General features: G+C 51.6%; 1 protein-coding gene and 1 long non-coding RNA gene across 5 annotated transcripts; one reads left to right on the top strand and one right to left on the bottom strand.

Moving 5' to 3' along the window:
- The first annotated feature begins 1,425 nt into the window (after nucleotides 1–1,425).
- On the top strand, nucleotides 1,426–14,436 carry LOC139029568 (serpin A3-8). 3 transcript variants are annotated; one of them, XM_020899147.2, is made up of 5 exons: nucleotides 1,426–1,539; nucleotides 3,395–4,030; nucleotides 5,869–6,142; nucleotides 8,160–8,313; nucleotides 9,372–14,436. In XM_020899147.2, the coding sequence occupies exons 1-5, from the start codon at nucleotides 1,482–1,484 to the stop codon at nucleotides 9,564–9,566; spliced, it is 1,317 nt and encodes a 438-aa protein (XP_020754806.2). In that variant the 5' UTR covers nucleotides 1,426–1,481; the 3' UTR covers nucleotides 9,567–14,436. The 3 variants fall into 3 exon arrangements, with proteins under 3 accessions (XP_020754806.2, XP_020754809.2, XP_070333994.1); XM_020899150.2 differs by having other exon boundaries at nucleotides 1,426–1,543; XM_070477893.1 differs by lacking the exon at nucleotides 1,426–1,539 and adding an exon at nucleotides 1,999–2,132.
- LOC139038697 (uncharacterized) lies at nucleotides 1,493–7,074 on the bottom strand. Of its 2 annotated transcripts, none has more exons than XR_011491766.1 (2): nucleotides 4,520–7,074; nucleotides 1,493–2,045 (listed from the first exon to the last, which is right to left on the bottom strand). It is a non-coding gene; the product is annotated as an uncharacterized lncRNA (long non-coding RNA). The 2 variants fall into 2 exon arrangements; XR_011491767.1 differs by lacking the exon at nucleotides 4,520–7,074 and adding an exon at nucleotides 2,681–4,511.
- Nucleotides 14,437–16,203: the final 1,767 nt, after the last annotated feature.

Raw genomic sequence — 16,203 nt, 5'->3', positions numbered from 1 at the left:
GTTGGTGATGGACAGGAAGGCCTGGCATGCTGCAGTCCATGGGGTCTCAAAGAGTCGGACACAACTGAGCAACTGAACTGAACTGAACTGAGAGCTTACACCTAGTGTTATTTGACTAACTCTTCATAGACACACCTCCCCCTCCTCTTTCCAGTCAGGGAAACTTTCTTATCTGCATTTTAGAGATAAAGAGATTAAAGTCCACAGATTTTCAATAAATATCATGGGATCACACAGCTGGTAAGCAGTACTTTCTGGATCGAAGCTTACCTCATGCCAAAGCCATACCTTCACCTCAAAGCCATCGTCATGCTCAGTCATGTCCAACTCTTTGCAATCTCACTGGACCTTTGCCTGCTGTGTTCTTTTGTTCATGGGATTTTCCAGGCAAGAATACTGGAATGGGGTGCCATTTCCTGCTCCAGGGATCCTTCCCGACCTAGGGGTCGAACCCTGGTGTCCTGCATCAAAGGCAAATTCTATTCCTGCTGAACCATCGGGGAAGCCCAACATCACTAAGTCAGTGGTGTGCAAACTGCTTGGTAGAACCCCAGCGGTCCCCAGAAGTCTGGCAGGGATTGCCAGGGATTGTCATGGCTGGAGGGATGTGACTATGATGGATGAAGTGACAAGTTTTTCCCCTGATCCCAGGAAATACCTGAAATTTTCTCATTGAGACAGCTAAGCAGACCTCAAGGGCAAGAAGGGAGGACAATTAGCTCCTAGGGTGAACCAACAGTGAAGGACAGCAGGGCGATGTCCAAGTCACTGCAGGTCCCCCAAACAGATGGTGCTGGAGACCAGAGGCCCCAGACACTTGTACTCCTGACACTCTCTGGGGACCTCAGGCTCACACTGCTTCTGTGGGAATGGGGGAGGAGTGCGTGAACTTGCAATTCAAGCTCTAAACAAATAGTGTATCACATTTTAAAATCATGTCCTATCACATAAGCAAATGCGCGTGCATGCGTGGGCACACACACACACACACACACTTCAAAGAAAAGTGACTAGTAAACACAACACAATATTAACTTGGATTTCCCTGGGTGATAGCATTCTGGGAAATATTTTACAGGCACTTCTCTACATTTTCGGGGTTTCTCCATGGTCCTTAAAGAGGATATCAGACTGAGAATAAAGCACTAATAAGAGTCAATAACTCTTTAAAAAGAACAATAATTTGGAGTAGTTATCAGTGATCTATTTGATGTTTGCTGAGTTGTCACATGTTCCTCAGTGAGTATTTCATAAACAGAAGAAAATTCTAACATGGGAAAGATTTTTTTTGTGGGTTTATTTACTGGCTAATTTTTAAGGGAAAAAACAACCTATTTCGGTAACTAGATTGTTTGTGTTGACCTAGTAAATCCTGTTACCAGAAATGTTCATCTGTCCATTTCCAGTCTGAGGTCTTGTTCCCTGCTACATTTCGCAAGCCAGAGAAGAGGTCTTTGCAGGATAAATAGACAAACAAAGTCATGAAACTCCATTATCTGGGCAGGCTCTGGATTCACTGTCCACATCCCGCTCTCACAGGCAGGTAATCCGTGATGCTCCCACACTGGGAGCCAAGGGACCCCTTTCCCAGGGTGGTTCTGGCCTTGGTCAGGGGTTGGTAGAACGTGAGGCAGGAGGGAGGCGGGAGGATGTGTGTCCGATCCTGGAGGGTTCTGAGCCCTCTGAAGGTCAGTCCTCTCTCAGGGTCTCAGTGCTCATCCTGCAAAGGGAGGGACGTGCCACCAGGGCTTCTGGGGGCATTTCTGCTTTTGAGTTTTTGGGGTTGTGATTCGAGCCAGCTGTGCATGCAGCGTCAGGTCAGAGCTGCGCCAAGGCCCTGAGGTGCGTCTCCTTGTCTGGCACAGGGCGCTGCAATCAGAGAGCCCTGCGGACGGAATCGGAGAAGTGGGTCCCTCTGGGCAGAGGCTGCGGAGTCTCCGGGGGGTTTCCTGGGCTCCAGGGTCCCTCCAGGGACCCTGGCAAGCAGACAGGAGCTGAGTCTGTCCAGCACTGAAAAGACAAACCGCTCAGAAGCAGAGACAACCCTGCAACCAGAACAAATGAATACTCCAGGGATAGTTTTGGAAGAAAACGGTTAACTCATTTGGAAAAAACCCTTGTATCACTCCTGAGTAAGCTGAGAGTTTAGGCAATTGACCACCTCTCTCCCCAGGCTTCTGTGAAGGCCTTTTCCCCCCGTCCCTGGACAAGACTTCCCCCCCTACACCCCCTCCTCCTCTCCCCTCCAGTCTCCTCCCCTCCTCTGCCTCTTGTGTCTCTCCCCGTCCCCCCTCCCACCCCAGCAGCTCTCTCTCTTCTGAGACGAGGGGCAGAGGCTGAAGGGAAACAGCCCTCTTGGCTTAGGTCACCAGCTTTGACCTCAGTCTCTCCTGAGGCTTCTGGGCAGTAGCTTGGTCCTCTGTCCCCTGGGAATCACAGTCTGACTTGTTGAGTCCTAGAACAAGCCTAGAACAAGTCCTAGAAAAGTGGAGGGGGTGACACGTCTGGAACTCCTCTTAGGAGCCCAGCACCTTCATCCTGTCCATCACCTGAGCCGTTCCACATGTTGGACGGAGGTGGGAACTGAGGATCAGAGAGGTTCAGTCACTGCTTGTCACCACACAGCACTCACAAGTGGTCCAAACGAAATCCTCGACCAGGTCTGAGACTCTGAGCTCACCTGCTTCTCCCCACTAGGAGGCCTTTCCAGGTTCTTGATGGAAACACCTTCAATGTGGCCACATAGCACAGGCTGAGAAGAACACTCTAGCTTCCTCGTTCTTTGCACCAGCCCTGCTCAGGGCAGCCAGGCTCCAGCACGGCGCCCGCTGCCTGCGCGGCCTCTCTCCTGAACCCTCACTGTGAGCAGGCACCTCGACGGGAGAGCCTCCCTGAGGTCACACCCTTGTCCTCAGAGGCAGGGAGAGGCGCAGTGTCCTCTGATGAGTGCAGGGCTCCTTCCTGGGGGGACAGAGAGGGGACACGGTGGGAAAGGAGCCCGGCTTCCCAGGCCTCTCTGACGGTGTCTGCTCCCGGGAGGGAGATGGTTTCTCACTGGCCAGCACCTCACACCCATCACCTGCTTCCCCACCCTGGAGCCAGGCACCCCAGGCTCCTCCCCCTCACTCCTCCACGGCTTGCTGTGAGACCTTGGAAAAGCCCCTTCCCCTCTGTGCCCAGTCTCTCCACTGGGGAAATTGGTACCAATCACAGCACTTGGTCAAAGGGTGAGCGGGAGCCCAGAGCCTCCTCGTGTGTGTTGGGAGCCCAGGAGGGTGCCTACCCCTGGGAGGTCACAGAGCAGCAGGTCCAAGAGAGCAGAGACCATGGGAGATGGGGTGGGGGTTGGGACGTCATCTGACATGTGGAGACTTAAAGGAGCTTTGTTTTTCAGACATGAGGGCAGAGAGAATGTCCCCACTCCTGGCTCTGGGACTCCTGGTGGCTGGACTCTGCTCCAGTGTCCACTGCTTCCCAGAGAATGTGACCCCGGAAGAACTGCACAAAGTGGCATATGTGGATGACCACACATTAGCCTCCAGCAACACCGACTTTGCCTTCAGCCTCTATAAGCAGTTGGCTTTGAAGAACCCCAATAAGAACATCATCTTCTCCCCTCTGAGCATCTCCATAGCCTTGGCCTTCCTGTCCCTGGGGGCTCGTGGCTCCACCCTGACAGAGATCCTGGAAGGTCTCAAGTTCAACCTCACAGAGACCCCAGAGAAAGAAATCCACCAGGGTTTCCAGCACCTCCTGCAGACATTCAATCAACCCAGCAATGAGCTGCAGCTGAGCGTGGGCAACGCCATGTTTGTGCAGGAGGAGCTGGAGCTGCTGGACAAGTTCAGGGAAGATGCCCGGGTTCTGTACTCCTCCTCGGCCTTCTCGACCAACTTCGGGGATCCTGAAGCTGCCAAGAGTCTAATAAACGACTATGTGAAGAATAAAACCCAGGGGAAAATTGAGGACTTGTTCAACGACCTTGACCCACTCACAAAGGTGATTCTGGTGAATTACATCTACTTTAAAGGTGGGTGCCCGGATTGGTATTCAGAAGGAAATTAACTTTTTTTTTTTTTTTTGGTGACTTCAGACTATTTCTGTTCTGGGTCAGCCAACTATGTTGTTAGGCAAAATACTATATAGGGGTGGACTTCCTGGTGGCTCAGTGGTAAAGAACCTGCCTGACAATGCAGGAGACATGAGATCGATTCCCAGGTTGGGAAATTCCCAGGAGAAGGAAATGGCAACCCACTCCAGTATTCTCGCCTGGAAAATCCCGTGACCAGAAGAGCATGGTGGGCTAGAGTCCATGGGGTCACAGAGTCAGACAGGACTTAGTGATTGCACATGAACCCTCAGTTCAGGATGCTGGGGCACCAAGACCCTGCCCCAGCCACTGGATTTGACTGTCTAGGGATTTCCCAAACTCCAACGCTCATTACAGGAAGTTAGTGCAGGGAAGCTGCTAACCCTTTGTCTGAGGCAGAGGGAGAGTTTTGTTTTGACTTACTCTTACCCGGCTGCTAGAGGAAGGATCTTCCCATTCCCATCACTCGTGCGTGTTTCCTTCCTGATGAGGTGGTGGTGGAGCGCGCGGGAACCCTCAGCTGTGCCCACCATGGGCTGGTTCTGACCTGCTGGGGGACTTGGTCTCTGGAGGCTCCCGGTGAGGCCAGTGGTCTTCACGGTGAGACAGACTCTGAGGAGCCTGCGCATCCCCAGGGTCTTCATCCGTGCTCCTCTATCAGCTGAGGGTGGAACAGGCCAGGCCACCATCCGGGAGCAGCCTCTGCAGAAGGGAGCCCCCTAGACAGGCTCCTCTCCCAGCTTCGAGCCAGTCTGACGCCCGGTCCCAGTGTCAGGAGGTCAGCATGGCAAACCTCAGCTGGATATTCACAAGGGGCGGAGTAGAGGCAGATGGATTTTGCACAGGGAGCCAACTGTGCAAATAGGGACCCAGAGAGGATCACTGAGTCAGAAGTGGTCAGGTGTCTAAGACCCACCAGATGTGGAGCACAAAATTGCCCTGAGCTAGGAGTTCCTGGCAGAGCCCAGAATGGCCCTCTGGGGCCACTGTTTTCATCTGTAAATGAAGGCTGAGAACTGAATTGCTCTGAAGTATGAATTCAGGGCTGACTTTCCCTGGATTGTTCTTTGTATCTCCTGTGCTTTCTTCTCCTAGCATCCCATCCTGAGACTTTTTCCTCCAAAATGTCCTTCCCAGGGGCACCCCAGGCAGCCCTAATTTCCCTCTGCCCCTGCCTCTCACCATGAGGATGGAAGCAGAGGTGGAGACAAAGCAGGAGGTGGGGTGGATACTCACCCCATGAAGCCCAGAGCCCTGAGCTCCCCTAGATGCCCCAGCCTCCTCGAGGATCCATCCTCCTGGGTGGAGACCCGAGTCCTCTCCTCTGCTGACCCTGCCCTGCCCTCCGGGTCCCCGTGTGGCTCCTGCTCTAGCCGAGCTCACAAGGTTGCAGGGAGGTGTGTCCACCCTGAAAAGCGAACGACTAAGCCCTGGTCACTTGTTCCCTTGAAGGACCAGGAGGTCCCATTTCTCCCCAGGCCCAGCCTCACCTCTGTCTCTCCCATGCCCTCCACATTCCCGTTGATTGCTCATGGAGAGCAATTAACCAGCTTTGCTTTGTGTTCCTCTTTCCATCCTGATCTGTGTTCACTTCCATCCCCAGTGCTTACCTTCCTTCCCAGGTGTGTGTGCACACCCAGCAGAGCCATCCCTAGAGGCGTGTGGAATGGGGGCTGCTGCTCTGGGGAGGGTCTTCCCTCTCAAGGACCAGGGGGCGGGGGAGGGAGAGGGCACAGTCTTTGCACCCACAGATGCCTCACCTATCCCTCCGCCTCCAGCCCAGTGGAGGACGCCCTTTGATCCCAAACAGACTTACAAGTCATATTTCCACGTGAGCGAGAACAAGACGGTGGAGGTGCCCATGATGAGCACTGGGGGCCTAGTGACCCCTTACCTCCGGGACGAGGAGCTGGGCTGCACGCTGGTGGCGCTCACATACACCAGCAACGACAGCGCCCTCTTCATCCTCCCCGACGAGGGCAAAATGCAGGACCTGGAAGCCAAGCTGATCCCGGAGACGCTGACGAGGTGGCGAGAATCACTGTACCCCAGGTGACTGTCCCCAGGACCCAGGGCTGTGAGCCCACCTGCCTTCTCAGTCCTTCCCCCTCTTCCTAGACTCCTGACCCCCAGCAACAGGGCCTCAGGAATGTCCAGGAGTGTGGGAACTGCTGGGAGAACCCATCCAAGGATGACCTTGCTCTTTGCTGCCTGTGTGACTCTGGGTTTGAATTAATTTCTCCTTCTACAAGATGATGACCTCAGAGGGGCCAGTGGCTGAGGTTTCCTCTGCCTCTAACATGTGCTGAGTCATGAGGACCCTCAACACAGCCCCCAACACTCATGCACATTCTCTCCATGGCGCCACCCTGAGCAGCTGAGTCTGTGTTTTAAAAGGATCGTCCAGGGCGCCTAGTGGAGATCAGACAGCACAGGACAAGCAGGGAGGCAGGGAGGCCAATCCGGAGCCCAGTGGGGTCACCCAGAGGAGTCACTGGGGGCTGGACCAGGAGGAGCCGGGAAGTGTGGGGATGGGTCGGGCTCTGGGTAAACCGAGGGTAGACACACAGGCCAGGAGGTGGGCTTCAGGAGACCGATCTCAGGGGGACAGGAGAGGGAGAGGCAGGGCTGCACCCAGGGTCTGCAGTGGGGAGGCTAGGAGGGGGTGTGGGCAGCATGGGGGGGCGGGGTGCCCCCCACCCAGAGTCCCGCTCCCAGGCTCATATTCCCCCGGCCACCCCCTGTGCTTCTCTGGGGCTCAGCTCCCTGCTGAGAGGGGAGGGATGTCCTTGACCCTCTGTTCTGAGTGGAGGATCTGCAGACCCAGGAGGGATGGGTGTGGGAGGCACTTTATAAACCACAGGGACTGGAGACCTGCCTGCACGTGACCTAGAGGCTGCAGCCCCTTCCCGACTCCTGTCCAGGGGACCTGAGGCCTTGGGGCTCCTGACTCCCAGCCCCTCCTCCCTGCAGATCCCAGGAGACCCCAGGACACGGGACCCCCTCCCCCTGGTTGTGCTCCTTCCCAACCCCTCCCCCTCCAACCCCAACAGCTACCACAGGTCAGGGGCCCAGTGAATAGTGGTAAACGGAGGGGATATCCACCAGACACCTTGATTTACAAGCCCTGAGGGGACATGGACCTACACACTCCTGGCCCATGGAGGATGTTCAGTAATATCTTATTGAATAAATGGATAAAGGATGAATGAATAAATGAGGGATGACAATGAGGAGAATCATTACCCCTGTATTCCAAAATGACCCAGAGTTTGAGGGGAGTCTCAGCCTCCTCGTATTTGGCATTTTTAAGACCAGACACTCTGACAAGAGTCTTAAGGGAAATACAAACAGAGAGAGGGAGGGCGGCTTCGGGGTGGGAGACAGCATCTCTTGCTCCAAGAACATGCTGGTGGCTCTGCTCAGAAGCTAAAGCCCTACCCCAATGGAACTCACAGGGAAGGCAAGACAGAGACTCTGAATAGGATGATTCAGCCCCCCAAGTCCCTTGATTGCAGCCCCCAGCCCTCCATGTCCCCTCCAAGCCCCTTTCAGCTCCTTCCTTCCCTGCCGCCCACACTCAGGCCGCCCTTGTGCTGTGGAGCAGCCCCTCTGGCTTCCCACATTCCTGCAAGTGGATCCACCTCCTCCTAGGCTCTTCTTCACCAGTCAGCTCCATCCCCTCCCCTGGGACTCAGGCTCCATGCCACCTCCTGCAGGAAGCCTTCCTGGTGCCTGTGGAGCAGCCTCCCTGGCACAATCTCCCAGCAGCTGTGGAATCCATGCTGGAGGAGGGTGTTTCTTGTGCCTTGCAGGCCTGCAGGGGAGGAGCAGGGCCAGGTCCCAACCTCTGTGTACTGTCTCTAGGTTAGACTCCTGCAGAAAGGAAAGGATCATTAAAGAATTAGAAAGAGTTAGCCAGATGGGTCTAGAAACTTGAGGAAAGGAGTACTTTTCCACCCCCAGGGGTAAGGTGGTGGTTGGAGAGTAAACCACAGAAGATCAAGCTGTGAGTTGGGAAGAAGGTGGACACTGAGTCAAGCATGAGCTCATTTTTCATATTTCCTAGACGGATACATGAACTCAACCTGCCAAGGTTTTCCATCTCCAGTGACTACGATAAGCTGGAAGACATACTTTCCCAGCTGGAAATTAAGAAAGTCTTCACCCAGGAGGCAGACCTGTCAGGAATCACAGATGACCACAAGCTAGAGGTTTCCCAGGTGAGTCCGAATTTTGGACAATTCATCCTTCTTCTACGAGCTTGAATAGGGACAGACAGGCAGATGCTTGGCTAATTTCAAATTTAGAAATTCCTTAAATTTCTATAATTCAGTAGCCCTTCCCAGGACTCCCCAAGCCTAGGAGAGCTGAGTTACCATCATATTGGGGGTTGTCCCCACATTCCCTGAAATAAGTGACCAGGATTCCATTCCTGGGAAAGACCTGGGGTGATGTCAGCAGTGGACCCCATCCCAAGCTCTACTTTTCACTCATAGAGACAAATCCTATAGTCCTCAGTTTTGTTTTGTGTTGTTTTTTTTTTTATCTGTAAAAGGAGGTGATAGTTCTTATCCAGCATGCAGAGTCTAGCAGAACAGGTAAGAAGTAATAGGTACTAACAGTGGCTCAGGGCCATCGTGATGAATATACACTAGGAGCAGGAGAGGAGAACTCCGGGGGTCCTGGTACTGCGATCTGAGAAGCACAGAAGTCAGAGTGAATGAGGGGGGGCGGTGCTAGACAGTCCTGCAGCATCCCCAGCACCCCACCTGCCCGAGGACCTGGTGAAGGAGACACAGGTGCTGAGAGACCAGAGGGGTTCAGGGATGGGGAATCACGCCCTAGGCAAAGTAGCCAAGGCCTCAGGGACATGTCAGCTGGGACAGGAGAGGAGGAGAGTTGTTTCCACCCAAATCTGCTGCTTGGGCCTGGAGGACTGTGACAGTTCCCTGCAAGGAAAAAAAAAAATAATGCCTTGACTTGGCCCCCGCCACTACACGAGGGGGAATTTGGGAGTCTCGGGACTCAGAGAGGGCTCCAGAATCAGGGAGTCCCGGCTCTGTGCCTCTCTAACCCATCACTGATAACCTCACTTTGCACACCTGGGCATCACGACGGCAAACCAGCTGACAGGCTGATGGGAAGACAAACTGAACAGGTTGACAGCGCAGTGACAGACCAGGAGCAGGTGGATGCGTGTCAGCCTCACAGGCGCTCGGGCCCCTGCTCACACCCTGCCTCCCCGTCTCCAGTGGGTAATGTTCCCGCGTCCCCACAGGTGGTCCACAAGGCCGTGCTCGACGTGGGCGAGGAGGGCACGGAAGGAGCTGCCGCCACGGGAATCAAGGTGGGAATCACGTCCATAAACGAGATCCCCTTGAGCTTCAACAGGCCCTTCCTGATCGCCATAGTTCTCAAAGACACCCAGAGCATCATCTTTCTGGGGAAAGTCACCAACCCCAGTCAAGCCTAGAGCTCCCCTCGGAATGGTGGGTCCAATGAAGAAGGAGCAGGGTGCCGTGGTCCCTCGGAGCAGCCTGACCTCGGTGCACCAAGGAGCAGCCCCTTATCTAACTCCACCCGCTCACCCTTGGGAAGGTGACAGTGACAAAGCCGGGGGCCCTGTGCCCAGGACCCTGTGCCCTACTCAGGAGGAGGCGCTGAGCCCGACACCAGCAGTAAAGCCCCTTCCTCGGACTGGACTCTTTCCTGTGTGTCTCCGCCCTGATCTGCCTGACTCCACGTGCTGCTGCTGCTGGGCCCCAGGGACAAGCCCCTCTGACATCCTACACTCACTAGGCCCACCCTACTTCTGAGACCCTCTGCTTCAGCCTCACCAGCCGGCCCAAGAGCCAGTTTAGGGCCTGTGACCAAGCCTACTGGACCGCAGGCCCAGGACTGGGAGAGACCTGGCTGCCCAAAGCCCACTTCCAGGGGCTCTGATTCCAGGTCCAGGTTCACGCCTCCCTCCCCAGGACCTGGGCTGTCCCCTCATGCTCGCTTGCAGGGGGCTCCTACCCTGACCTCTTCTGGCACAGCCCCTGGAGCACCCCTCCTTCCTGCAGCTGAGCTGGGCCTTCCTCGGCCCAGGATCACCGCTCTGCCCCCCAGCACCCCAGCCTGGGAGACCAGCTACTTCCAGGTTCCCAGCTGAGCTCCTCCACCTCCTGACCAGTTCCACCTCTTCCCCTGACAGAGGATCCCCATCAGCAGGCAGAAGAGATGTCCTGGGAGTGAAATAGCAGTAAACACACGCGTGTAGTAAGAGCAACACCCAGCCCTGCCTCCCCTTGCTGTGATCAGGGGCTCTGTGATCTCCAGGGAGAAGAGCTCCGGGCAGTAATGACATCACCCGCAAATGACCGGTTGAGGTCTCCTGCCAGGCAGCCTGCTCAGACCTCTACCTGAAATCACCTATTTAGTCCTTGAGCTCTTCACACGAGATACTTGCTGTTCCTCGTCCTGTTTTACCAATAAGGAAATAGAGGAGCAGAGAGCCTCTGTAATTCCCTAAAGGACATACTGCTAGAGATTATTGCAGGTAGGATGTTATGCTAACCAGATGGATGTCAGAGGAACACTCTAAACCACAAAGCCATTTTTCCCATAAAGATTTTTCAGCTATGGTCCTCATGGAACTTAGGATATAATGAGGAAGGTGGGTGATGAACAAAGAAGGCTGAAAGGGGAGAACCAAACTCAGGGGGAAGTCAGGGAAGGCTTCCTGGAGGAAGGGATCTCGATTCTGCCAGTAGAGAAAAAGTAGAAGGTTGAGGGTAAATGGAGTGGAGAGTGTTCCCAGCAAGCGAGAAAAAAAAAAAAAAAAATGAGTGGGACAGTATCAGGTCAGGAAAGAGACATCACTTTACCCAGAAAGGTCTGTGTAGGCAAAGCTGTGGTTTCTCCAGGAGTCGTGTGTGTATGTGAGAGTTAGACATAAAGAAGGAGAAATACTGAAGAATTGACTATTTCAAACTGTGGGGCTGGAGAAAACTCTTAAGAGTCCTCTGGACTGCAAGGAGATCAAACCAGTCAATCCTAAAGGAAATCAACCCTGACTATTCATTGGAAGGGCTGATTCTGAAGCTCCAATACTTTGGCCACTTGATGTGAAGAACTGACTCATTGGAAAAGACCCTGATGCTGGGAAAGATTGAAGGCGGGAGGAGAAGGGGACGACAGAGGATGCAATGGTTAAATGGCATCACCGACTCAATGGACGTGAGTTTGAGAAAACTTCGGGAAACAGTGAAGGACAGGGAAGCCTCACGTGCTGCAGTCCATGGGGTCGCAAAGAGGCAAACATGACTGAGCAACTGAACAACAATAGCAACAATACAGTCAAAGGCTTTCGCATAGTCAGTGAAGCAGAATTAGAGGCTTTTCTGGAATTCCCCTGCTTTCTCCATGATCCAACGAGTATTGGCAGTTGGATCTCTGTTCCTCTGTTCTTACTAAAACCAGCCTGTATATCTGGAAGGTCTCAGTTCACTTACAGCTGAAGCCTAGCTTGAAGGTTTTTGAGCATAACCTTACTGACATGTGAAATGACCGAAACTGTACAGCAGTTTGAACCTTCTTTGGCATGGCCCTTCTTTGGGGTTGGAATGAAAACTGACTTTTTCCAGTCTTGTGGCCACTGCTGAGTTTTCCAAATTTGCTGACATATTGAGTGCAGCACTTTTTTTTTTCTTTTTTTTTTTTTTTTAAATTTTTATTAGTTGGAGGCTAATTACTTTACATCATTACAGTAGTTTTTGTTATACATTGATATGAATTAGCCATGGATTTACATGTATTCCCCATCCCAGTCCCCCCCCCACCTCCCTCTCCACCCGATCCCTCTGGGTCTTCCCAGTGCACCAGGCCCGAGCACTTGTCTCATGTCCCCAACCTGAGCTGGTTATCCGTTTCACCCTAGATAATATACATGTTTCAATGCTGTTCTCCTGAAACATCCCACCCTCTCCTTCTCCCAGAGTCCACAAGTCTGTTCCATACATCTGAGTCTCTTTTTCTGTTTTGCATATAGGGTTATCGTTACCATCTTTCTAAAGTCCATATATATGTGTTAGTATACTGTAATGGTCTTTATCTTTCTGGCTTACTTCGCTCTGTATAATGGGCTCCAGTTTCATCCATCTCATTAGAACTGATTCAAATGAATTCTTTTTAATGGCTGAGTAGTATTCCATGGTGTATATGTACCACAGCTTCCTCATCCATTCATCCGCTGATGGGCATCTGGGTTGCTTCCATGTCCTGGCTATTATAAACAGTGTGAGTGCAGCACTTTAACAGCATCGACTTTTAGGATTTCAAATAGCTCAACTAGAATTCTGTCACCCCCTCTAACTTTGTTCATAGTAATGCTTCCTCAGGCCCACTTGACTTCACACTCCAGGATATTCGGCTCTAGACGAGTGATCCCACAGAAGATGGAAGAAGTTAATCAGAGGTGATGAGGTGGGGATGGATGGGATGCCAAGCATTAGAGAGGAGCTCTTTGCCCAGAGGCATGGCACACCTTCCATCCTAGAGAGAGGACAAGAGGGTGAGCATGTGGCTCTAATCACGTGGCCAGAAGGTGAAGGAGCCCCCCTCAAATGACTCCTGCTTCCCCTGTGCTGCAGAGAGATGTTATCTACTTACTGAATCCTTCCTGGAGATGCAAATGGACCAGAAGTCTGGGACAAGGAGACAAGGAGACATCAGGAAACCTCAAAGTTCTAGCAGGCAGGAGTGGGAGTTTTCTCCAGCTCCACAGTTCAAAATAATAAATTCTTCAGTATTTCTCCTTCTTTATGTCCAACTCTCACAGGTCAGGTCACTGACCTGTGTAGGGATGTGATTTCCAGTATCTCAGCAGTGCAGACACGGACATAAAGAGGGCAGAGGATGCTCTGGAAGTCACAGTTCCCCCTGGTTACAGGGATGGAGGAAGTATGAGTGGCTGGCACAAAGGAGAAATAATTCAGTTGAAACTAATGACCAGAGAGTTTTTCAAATGAGGGGATTTTATGTTTCAGACTGGGGAAATCAGGAGGGATGATAGGAGAGTCTAATGGGGAAAGAAAGAGTAATCTGGAAACAAGATGGCACTTTGAGTTTGAATAGGCAATGGTACCTTGAGCTTGAATACATAGGATGACTTGTATATGGCTGTATTTCCCCCTGCCTGCAGTTATCCATGGTGACTTTGGGATCAGCAGGTTTCAGCTGAAATCTTGGTTTGACATGTAATAGTAACACAGCCTTGGCCAAATGACCTGACATTGTGAACTACCACTGCCCTTAAATGGCAGAGAGCATCTTCTCTGAAAGACCAACGGTTAACGATTACTGTTACTACTGCTGCTTTTGTTGTTATAGTTGTTCTGTTGGTAAGTCATGTTCGACCCTTTTCGACCCTATGGACTGTAACTCACAGGCCACACATCTCAAAGGATGGATTCCACAGACCCACCCCACTGCCTACCCTTGCAGCCAAACCAGACACTTGCTCTTGTATCTAAGTGTATGAAGTCCTATTGGCCCCATGGTGCTGCATAAGGGCTGTGGTTTAGATGACTGAGGAGTGCACTGAAGCAGCTGCCACCATGGGCATCAAGATTCATTTCTCTGCCAGGAGCACCTAATCCACCATTTTGCATTTCAACAGTCCCTTCCTGATGGTCACCAACTTCCAGGACAACCAGAGCATCCTCTTTCTGGGCAAAGTTGTCAATCCCAATAAGCAATAGAAATAAAATCACCATTTGCAAAGAAAACTGTACTAGGACTTGCCAAAAAGATATGCCATACCCGACAGGTACTCTCTAAGTCCAGAATGGATTAACTGCAGCTTGTTAAGCCCCCTGTGTTCCCAGATAAGGCCACAGCAAACTGTTTTAAGACTAACAGCAGAGACTCGTGGGCTGCAAAGCTAAGACCACAGACCTCTCATGCAGTTTATAAACTCTGATCACGCTTTCTATCACCCTAAAGGCACTATGAACTAACTCCAACCAATGAAACCCCGTATTTCTCCTAACTTCCCCGTTTGAAACATTACTGAGATGCTGTCGAAGCGATGGTCCCTCCCACTCAGCAAGTTTTAAGACCAGATTTGTGTGATCCAGGGGGTCCTCTGGTGGTCTAAGTGAGGTACTGCAACGTCAAGAAGGTCGACGTCCAGGCTGAGGCTGGTGGTCCCCAGCAAAGGTGTAATAAAGAGGAGATTCAGGATGTTTGGACTCTAAACCCAGCTGATCCTGGGGAGCTTCCTTGCGCTCCTTGAACCTCCATGATCTGTGTGTGAAGCTCTGTAAAATCATGATCACCAGTAAAATGGTTAACGTTGAGTCTCCTTGGATGCAATGTTCCCACTTCCTCAAACCCAGGGCTGTCTTCACACAGTTCAACACTGCTCTGCCTAAATGCAATGGCACACAGTTAGAAGACAACAGGAGGAATTAAGGTGAAGAGGGCAGTTGGTCAAGGGGTATAGATCAGGGGATATAGATCTGAAAATAGAGGGAAAGGGACCTTTTGAGACACAGTTAGGAGATAGCATAGATTGTTGGCATCAATTCTTCGTGAAGAAGTAAGAACAGTCTTCAGTAAAGGTGACCCTCGCGTTGTCAGCTTGGGAGCTTAGGAAACTGGAGGGAGCCACTTGGAGAAATGGTAACACAGGCGGAGGAGGATATGGGGGGAAGAGGATGAGCTCCTATAAATAGACATGAGATGCCTGGCAGCGCGGCCTGCATCCATGACGGCAAGAACAGTCAGCATTTGCTTCTTTGAGTAAGGAAATCTGAGCGGGGTCTGGAAACCTGCTAGCGCGTGGGAGAGATGAGACGTCCTGGTGAGGATGCCCTCCTGGTGACAGCGTGAACAGAAGGGAGCCTGGGACCCCTGATCAGGAATGACCACACTTCAGGGACAAGAAAAAGGAAAAGAGGGCACCCAAAGAGACAGAAAAAGATGAGGAGGGTCACAGGGACACTTTGGGAGAGAGGAAAAGGACAGAGGGCTCGCAGGACAGGCTGGACCTACCACGTGGGGGTCTTTGTGACTTGCAGGAGCAGTGACAGTTGAGATGTGGGAGGAGAAAGCAGATTGTAGAGTTTAGAGAGGATGAGCAGTGCGCAAGGGGTACAGCAAGGGGAGACATTTCTCTCCAGCAATTTTGCATCAAAGAAAGTGACAGTGAAGGGGGAGCTAGAAGAAGTATAAAGGAAGACATTGTTTTGAGATTCAAAGGTTTTTAAATGATTATTTTTCTCCTTGAGGACTTTCTACTCTAAAATCAAATCATTTGGGTTATAAACATTCAGGAAAATGAACGTCTTTAAAATAAGGTGAGGGGAATTCCCTGGTCGTCCAGTGGTTAGGACTCAGAGGTTTCACTTCTGGGGCCCAAGTTCAATCCTTGGTCAGGGAACCAAGATCCACAAGGCTCACAGCACAGCCAAAATAAAGTTATTTAAATAAAATAAAATACAGTGTATATTTACTCCTCTCTGACCTTTATTCCCTCAAAATGATGGTATAAAAACTATGTACATACATCAGATATACTTCAGTGTTAAAAATCTACATAGAAGAAATATTTTTTCCTTAAAAAAGCTGTAGGTAAAGTGTTAGTCACTCAGTTGTGTCCGACTGTTTGCCACCCAAAGAAGTATAGCCAACCAGGCTCCTCTGTCCCTAGGATTTTCCAGGCAAGAATACTGGAGTGAGTTTCCATTTCCTTCTCCAGCGCATCTTCCCAACCCAGGGATCGAACCCAGCTCTCCCACATTGCCAACAGATTCTTTACTGTCTCAGCCAAAAGGGAAGCAGGGGCGGGGGCAGGGGGGGGGGGGGGAAAGCAATGGAAGACATATTTTTAAAAATTAAAAGTTAAGTGAAAAGTGAGCACATTTAAATGCTGATGATAAGAAGCCTAGAAAGAAAAAATGGTTGACAAGTCACAGAAGGAAGATATTAATCCATAGATATCAGTCAAGTTGATTTAGGCATTAATGAGGTCTTGAGCTGCAGGGGACCTGCAGAGACAACGAGTGTGAGGTTTCCTGTCTCGTGGGTAGACAATCACCTGGAGACCCTGGTCCCAGTGTCCT

This window comes from Odocoileus virginianus, chromosome 16, assembly GCF_023699985.2.
Source record: "Odocoileus virginianus isolate 20LAN1187 ecotype Illinois chromosome 16, Ovbor_1.2, whole genome shotgun sequence".
NCBI classification, from domain to species: Eukaryota; Metazoa; Chordata; class Mammalia; order Artiodactyla; family Cervidae; genus Odocoileus; species Odocoileus virginianus.
Note: the sequence above shows the minus strand (reverse complement) of the source record. Positions and strands in the feature narration are given on the sequence as shown.

What these genes read in the sequence shown, in the direction of transcription:
- LOC139029568 (XM_020899147.2), top strand. Translation starts at nt 1,482, where the DNA reads ATGAAACTCCATTATCTGGGCAGGCTCTGGATTCACTGTCCACATCCC. An exon ending in CGAGAATCACTGTACCCCAG is followed by an intron (nt 6,143 to 8,159) that starts GTGACTGTCCCC and finishes CATATTTCCTAG; the next exon opens with ACGGATACATGAACTCAACC. An exon ending in ACAAGCTAGAGGTTTCCCAG is followed by an intron (nt 8,314 to 9,371) that starts GTGAGTCCGAAT and finishes GCGTCCCCACAG; the next exon opens with GTGGTCCACAAGGCCGTGCT.